Source organism: Schistocerca americana, chromosome 1 (assembly GCF_021461395.2).
Source record: "Schistocerca americana isolate TAMUIC-IGC-003095 chromosome 1, iqSchAmer2.1, whole genome shotgun sequence".
In the NCBI taxonomy this organism is placed as follows: Eukaryota; Metazoa; Arthropoda; class Insecta; order Orthoptera; family Acrididae; genus Schistocerca; species Schistocerca americana.
In genome coordinates this window covers 683474064-683482062 of record NC_060119.1, presented here as the reverse complement: position 1 = coordinate 683482062, position 7999 = coordinate 683474064, and the positions used below count along the sequence as shown (strand labels likewise).

The 7999-nt window shown below is 39.3% G+C and overlaps 1 protein-coding gene across 8 annotated transcripts in view; it reads left to right on the top strand.

Annotated features, from left to right (window-relative positions):
• Positions 1-422: 422 nt before the first annotated feature.
• The window catches only part of LOC124609023 (serrate RNA effector molecule homolog), a 199970-nt gene continuing 192393 nt past the window's right edge, over positions 423-7999 (top strand). For 7 of the 8 annotated variants that reach the window (XM_047140040.1, XM_047140038.1, XM_047140042.1 and 4 more), the window contains exons 1-2: positions 423-565; positions 1435-1574. In XM_047140040.1, coding sequence (XP_046995996.1) covers positions 1438-1574 — 137 coding nt within the window. In that variant the 5' untranslated portion in view covers positions 423-565; positions 1435-1437. Of the gene's footprint in view, positions 566-605; positions 752-1434; positions 1575-7999 lie in introns of those variants that run through there. The other variant, XM_047140037.1, reaches the window with a different exon arrangement.

The following is a 7999-nucleotide window of genomic DNA, read 5'->3' as shown; positions in this document are numbered from 1 at the left end:
TTGGCAGTTCCATCCAGTCCGTAGAATAATTTGAATTTGTATGATGTGTAAAAGGTAGGCATATTGGGTAGGAATTACTAACCTTTGTATTTTTATAATGTGTCAAAGGCAGGCATATTGGGAGGAATTATTAATACACACATCAGCATTGAATAAAAGAAATATGAATATAAAATGACTCGATCAACAACATTACGATGAATCCTACAAATGATCCATGGAACATGAAACTGAGTCAACCTGCCAGACCCACTGCCTATTACGCGATCCATAGTTTATGATGCGAAATCTCACGGGAAATTTCTAATTCAGATCTCGACCTCTGTTTTCTGTATAATTACAATAAGCGATAAGGTGACTAATTTTTTTTAGCAATAGAATAGCCGGTAAAAGTCAATTGATAGAAGTGCTGGATATATTGAATGTACGGCACTGAAACGGTTTTTCGTTACGTGAATTCCGATTGGTTGACTGCGTGCGTCGAGTGGAGCCCGACGGGAGAATATTGTAATATCTGTGCAGCGAAAACTTCTAATGTGGTTGTTGTAATTGAGTTAGAAACTAGGTGAGTTATGTTTGTAAATACGAACTTAAAAGTTGTCTTAGTGAACTGAATTTATTGTAGTGAGTTGAAGTGACTTTGATATGTGAAAAATTTGCGTCTAGGGAGTGGAGTGCTGCTTATTTTAAGAACCACACGCGGTGTAGTTTACAGTGAATAACGCGGCTTACATTCAGCTGTTGGGAAGTTGTAAGTTGTCAGAAATTATTTATATTTTGTGGTCATATTTGTCGCCTGTAGTAGGAGTAGGCCTTACACAATTTACAATAACATACCAGTACCCGCTGTAATTGTTTATACGGTAATGCACAATATCTAGACAGTGTGCCGACCATTATTCCTCACGTAGTAGTAAGAAGCTCTGTGAAAGGTGAAAAGTGACCAAGAAATTTCATTAGTTGGAATACCTTAGGTACATGCAAAATTCTTTTTTCATAATCGCAGGCCTATTCAATTATAGTGAAAATAAAGCGTCGTGCAGTCGCAATGTTTTTCGTACTTGCAGCCATAGATCTCTTAGGGGAGGGATGTGTGGGCAGAAAGAGTGAGCAACAGAATGGAGACCTGATAATATAGTTGTCCTGCAATATACTGCAAAGATGAATGTAGAGTCTTGTTGGAATAGGGTTGATACAGTGACTTTCGGATATGAAATTCTTAATAGTATTTCCTTACTAGTAAATAATAGTGATGTTCATGCCCAAACACCACTCTGGGATGCACACTCTGTTGTTATTTTATCATCTAATACGTGAACTAAGTTTGGTCTTTCTGCTACTTTTTCTGATCATATACTTTGGGTATGTCTGTTGTTTCAGTGTGTACTTTTCATTTAATGTTGCTTATGTAAAATTGTGTGATATGTATTTTAGAACATGGGTGACAGCGATGACGAGTATGATCGAAAGCGTAGGGACAAATTTCGTGGTGAAAGAACAGAATCTTACCAGAGAGGTGAGGGTCGCCGTGGGGGTGGCAGTGAAGATAGACGGAGGGACGATTGGATTGAAAGGTATGATTTTCAGTCTTAAATGTGTCACACAGACGATTTATCTTGAGTAACTTGGCTTTTGTTCAGTTTGTAGTGTTGCAACGTAATTACTATTGTGTTTAATTTTGCACACGAAAAGATAAGTTATGTTGCAGTAGTGAATACACTAGCAGAATTGGATGTGTTGCTTCTATGTTATGAGTGTAAGTAAAGCTTACATACATATGTGATTTGTTAGCCAGTCACTGTCATAAGATTTTGGATAAATATAATACAATCTTTATTTTAAATTTCTGTTATGGCTGTTGAACATGAGCAGTGTTATGCTGTGTAGTCATATATGTTGGTTGTTATTTATTAGTTACAGTGTATTTCATAAGCATAGTTGTCATAAGACTATTCTTAATTGGAAAAGATTTTGAAAAGTTTTGACTTGAAGTAATTACTAGCTTGCTAAATTTAAGCAAGTTATAATAGGCTGGTCATACAAACTCTGGTCTTGAATTCACTGATCTTTTGATTCTAATTGACCTCACACCATTAGGTCAGGGGTGAAAGGAAACTGAAATTTATAAGAGTAAACTGGATATGGATTTTCTAGGAGGGTTAAGTGTAAACCAATGCTGTTCTGTGATGTCTGAATATTTTAAAGAATGATTATAATAGTCTTGACAATTACTCCAAGCTAGCCGAGTGGTACTAGGCGCTTCAGTTTGGAACTGCGCGACCGCTATGATCACAGGTTCAAATCCTGTCTCCGGCATGGGTGAGTGTGATGTTCTTAGGTTTAAGTAGTTCTAAGTTCTAGGGGACTGATGACCTCAGCTGTTAAGTCTCATAGTGTGCAGAGCCATTTGAACCATTTTGAATTACTCCAAGTAACATATTAAACATTCCAAAATATACAATTTTTGAGTGGAATGTATTAAATAACATTACATTTGAGGTAGTAGGTAACATGCTTCTTGCTATACATAAACAGAAAAATATGACTCTCTCATGGGCATCAATGGAATTTTGAAAAAAGATTGAAATTCAGTCTCCACATTTATGGAGAGCTGGTTATGGCAAAATAGCTAAAATGTCATGTTCCCATAAACACGAAATATGTCATATCGCCGTGTTTGGAATATCTTCTTAATTCTGTCCACAGTTTTGAGGATCTTAACTTTAATTTCCTGGTTCTTTATCTCTTGCACCACAGGTACATGGATGTAACAGGTCAATAGAGGCGTCCAATCCCACCCGTTGGCTTTGACCCGTCACGTAAGGGTGTTGTGTTGTGTGGCATCATGATGGCGCGGAGTTTAGTTTATGAGTGTGTTGTTTGTAGAGGTCTTGTTGCAGTTGGTGGTGTCCTCTGGTGGTGTATCGGGTTCATTTGGGTGTCAGTGTTTGAAGTCTGCATTTGTCGGTCGTGACTGTTATAGGAGAATGGAAATTAGTTTCAGTGAGTTAAGAATTAAGTTTCCATTGTGTTTATGTTATTGCAGTGTTGTTTGAAGTTATTGGTTTGCTGTTTGTCACGCGGTAAGTCGTTTAATTCAATTTGTGGCTTCTTTTGTTAGGTATGGATATGACTTCTAAGTTTAATGGTCCATCATTAAGTTTCTGCAACTTTTTGGGCTTGTGATGGAGATAGTGAAAGGCGGCGTATGCAAGCAGAATAGGCGAGTTGGGTTTTAGTGTGTAGCGCCGGAACTTTTTTATGGTAAGTAGTCGTTTTTTTAGGTCAATTGTTCGCGTGTTACGATGTTCGGTGGTGTTTGTGTGTTGTTGGGTCACAGTTATTTACTGCATGTGTTGGTGGTTGATGTTTTGGTATCTGCACTTGTGGTTGATTTATGTATCTTAGGGTGAAGTACTCGATTTCAATTTTTTTGGTATCGTGAGTTGTATTTGAGCTGCATAGGTGATGAGAAGTGTTTGATTCCAATGTGTCATCGTAGCTGTGTGTCTCTTGGTATCGTTAGTTGCTGTTGACCTATATAGGTCAAGGGAAGTGTCCAATTCCAATTTTGTTGTTTTAGGTGTTGGTTTTGTGGTATCGATAGATGCGGTGTGAGTATAATTTTTGGAGTAGTTGGTTTTCATTTTGTGGTATCGACAACTGCGGTTGAGCTATGTAGGTGAAGCGAAGTGACCAAGTCCTGTCGATTTTGTAAGTGTAGCGGAACTTGGGAATTTTGTGATGTTTTTATGTCGTCATTTTGTGTGGTTTGGGATTGTGGTGTGTGTGTGTGTGTGTGTGTGTGTGTGTGTGTGTGTGTGTGTATATATATATATATCTAGTTTGTCCCCACCCAAAAACCCCCAATTTCTCATGCTGGTCCCATTAGTTTGGTTATGTTTTTGGAGAGAGATGTGTGTGTTGGTTTTATATGTATTTTCGTGTTTGTTGTCATTTATGTAATGACGTCATAGACGCTGTATTGGAAACAGTGAGAATGGTCGTTTCTGCCCTATTGGTGATGTCATGGGTCAAAGCAGACGGATGGAATCTGACGCTTCTGTATTCCCGATGCAACTGACAGATTTTCTCTTCCCAGAAGAAACTCTTGACTAGTACATATGCTCTGGTATGAATTGAAGATTTGAGTTGGGATAGAATAATCAGGCTGATTCTGTTATCTTCACCAGACACTTCAGCATCTTCTGTTAATCATAAAGCACTGGCAGCTGTTTCTCATCTTCACTGTTGTCTCTCAGTTGTATTTTTCTCTTTCTATTGGTGTTATACTTCCTTTTTCCATTTTTCTTCTCTTTGGCTTCATTCATCTGAAATAAAATTGTTTAATTTGTCCATACTGAAGCTTTTGCAAATGTGGGTGGATTGACTTTCCTTACAGTGTAATTCGATGTTTTGCAGAACAAATTTACAAGGCTAATAGGAATGAAAATGGACTTGTCTTGGATATTTTGCTTTTGTGGTGAGAAATGCAATTGTGTCCTTATATCCAAGATACCGTCTTGCTCTATGGTGCGAACTACTACATAGGCTAGGCTTACATTATAAAGAGCTGTAGGACTTGAATCTGGTTTGGGAAAGGGTAATGTGCCCGGCAAATTAATGGATGAAGTGCTGGGAGAGGTAGGGCTTGGGTCTGAGGAGAACATCTGTATCGTTGCAAGTCCTTAGTATCAAATAAATCTTCTGAAAAAACTTCAAAGTTAATTGGAAAAATCGCAGTGGTAAGGAATCTCCATGTAATGTTCTCCGATGTTAATGCAGTTGACCAAATCTAACCAAGAAGTTTAGCAAATTAATTTTTGTGCAAACAGCACACTGTTTTAGCTCTTTGCTCTGCACCGAATTTCGCAAGATTTATTTATTGAAGGGTTGTTGTCTGTCAGGCCAAGGACTCGGCAAGTGCACTTAATGAATGTCATTTTGTACAGCTGTATCCACTAATTGCAGACTGACATGTCCATCAAATATCAAAATAGCAGTTCTGGGTAATAACTGGTTTGCTTTATAAATTTTTTTCTTTGTGAGGTATAAAAACCATAGTGAACCACTGGTAAGACTGGAGCTCCTCCAGCCACCCATTTGTTTAAAGCAGCATAAAATGTCCCTGGGTAGGTATTTTGCAGATTTCATCAACATTGAACTGCAGCACTGTTGTATATGATCTATGGTGGCAAGTAAGTGTCATCTGCAGCAACACAGGCTAAAACAGCTGTTCATTGCCTACGTGATCCAGCAGACAATTCAGTGGCTTTACCTTTTTCCCCAAGAACTCGTACCCTAGTTGGGTCACTGCCAAACCCAGACTCGTCACCCAAGTTATTCAGTTCAATATTATCAAAAGGATGGATTGCTACTCATCATATAGTCGCTGCCTGCTGAGGCCAGAATGTGAGTAGCAGCATATGTTGGCAGTAGCAGTCTGGGTGGTGAGGGTAAGGAGGAGGCTGGGAAGGGATAGCAGGGTAGATGTGGGAGGCCGTAAAATGCTGCTTGTGGGAGTATACAGAGAAGAGGTGGGGAGATGTTAGGGCAGCTAGATGCAGTCAGGAGGGTAGACAGAGGGCGGGGTGGGGGGCAGCAGAAAAGTAAAAAGACTGTGGGTGTGTTGGTGGATTATAGAGCTGTGTAGTGCTGGAATGGGAACAGGGAAGCAGATAGGTGGGTAAAGGACAGTGGCTAACAAAGGTTGAGGCCAGGAAGGTTATGGGAACGTAGTATTTACTGTAGGGAGAGTTCCCACCTGTGCGATTCGGAAAAGGTGGTGTTGGTGGGAAGGATACTGATGGCACAGGCTGTGAAGCAGTAATTGAAATGAAGAATGTCGTGTTGGGCAGCATGCTCAGAAACTGGGTGGTCAACTATTTCTGGGGAGAGAATTTGTCAGTGGCCATTCATGCAGACAGCTCGTTGGTTGTCACATCCACGTAGAATGCAGCACAGTGGTTGCGGCTTAGCTTGTAGATCACATGACTGGTGTCAGGTTGCCCTGCCTCTGATGGGATATGTGATGTTTGTGACCAGACTGGAGTAAGTGGTGATGGGAAGGTGTATGGGGCATGTCTTGCATCTAGGTCTGTTACAGAGATATGAACCATGAGGCAAGGGGTTGGTAGCAGGCGTTGTGTGGGGATGGGCAAGGATATTGTGTAGGTTTGGTTTGGGGGGGGGGGGAAGTGGAATGGGGGGGGGGGGAGTGGAATACCACTGAGGGAGGGATGGGGAGGATAGTGGGTAGGAAATTTCTCATTTCAAGGCATGAAAAGTAGTAGAGACCCTGGCAGAAAATGTGATTCAGTTGCTCCAGTCTGAGGAGAATGCTCCTATGTGGCTGAACAGTAGGACATTGGGTGATGGGGGTTGACTGGAGAGATAAGACATAAAGGGATAAACTACAAATGGATCTCAAGAATTCTTTTGGAACTTCTGAAGGGTCTCAGGTTTCTTCAGAGAAGTAATGGGGTTGGGTTTCATAAAGGCCTGATACCAATCCTCTCCAAGATTGCCATTCTTAAGTGGTGTTTTCAGTTTGTTGTACAAACAACTTAAATTCTTCTTTGTGTGTGGATATTCCATTTCTGCACGAGCAATTAATCAGTTAGCCTGTGTAGCTTTAATATGTGGAGGAAGAGTTTGTGGATGCCGGGGACCTGGTTTATGCAGTGGTACCTTCCAACCACAAGAAAAAATTGGAATAAAATTGTGCACATCCTGTATAAAGCACCAGATTGAATTTCTTCTTTTTATTTTTTACTGTTAACTGGGAGAAAAATAATTCAGTGATATGTGACCAATTTTCGGGGCACTGCTTCTTTTTCCATATATGTTCTAACTTCATTTAAAGCATCACCCACAACCCTTGACATATCATTCACAGTATAACTGTAAGCTTTATAATTGGGGTCCTTGGCATTTTCCAAAACATAATGTGTAAAAAATCAATGTGTTTCATTCTCCACTCCGTATTTGCACCTAATTGCCACACTAAGTCATTTATTTGTGAGGAAACACTAAACATGCAGTGGTTCTTATCTGGTTTGAAATTAAGTAATTGTCATTGGTATAATCTTGTTTTGGAATGATAAAATAATTTGATAAATCATAAATCTGTTGAACTTGCCAATAATTCCAGGAGGAAAATACAATTTTCTTCCTTCAGAAATCTGTAGCTAATGAACTTGTACACATATCGAAACCTCAGCAATTAACAAAATCCATCAATAAAAAATAGAGGGAAGTGATATCAGAATAAAAAAGTTGTGAGTGAAAACAATGCTGCCAACAGTTACAGCAAACATCTCTCCAGCATAATTTTGTACCTGATGTTTCAAATTATGCCTACTGTACAAATAGCCCACCTGACCATAATAGTCTAGTCTAGTATTCCTGCTTTTAAAACCAAAATCCAAATCTGGGGCTTCTGGTTTGAAAAATCTTCATATATTGCCAGTGTTGCAAGATTGAGTGGAATATAGTTGAAATGGACTCACTGTTAGATGGTAGCATGATTGCGTGTCATAACCATACTAGAGAAAGATCTTGGTGCTGTGGACTTTGCATGCTGTTGTAGTGAAGTATCAAATTAGTATCTTGTATTTTTGAAGTCCTTTCAAAACAATATGGTTTTAGCGAACCATTGTGTTTTTTCACAGTCGTGCAAACCAGTGATGCTATGTACTACAGTTTCAGAACTACATTGTACTCACAGTGTGTTAAAGTATTCATATTTTGAAATTTGAGTTCATCTGTTAATGATATTGTCTTTGATGGGTTGTTACATCCGAATTTTCCTTGAATTCTCTACGGAAATAAGACCACAATAGTGTAATGTTTAATGTACCCCAAAACAAGGATTAATTATGATATTCAGATGGTTTCATGTTTGAAGAGCTGTTGAAATAATCTGAAGTAATTGCTAGGCAGTTTTTAAGATTTATGTAAGCTGTCAGTACATGGGATGAGGCAGCTGTGCACGCAG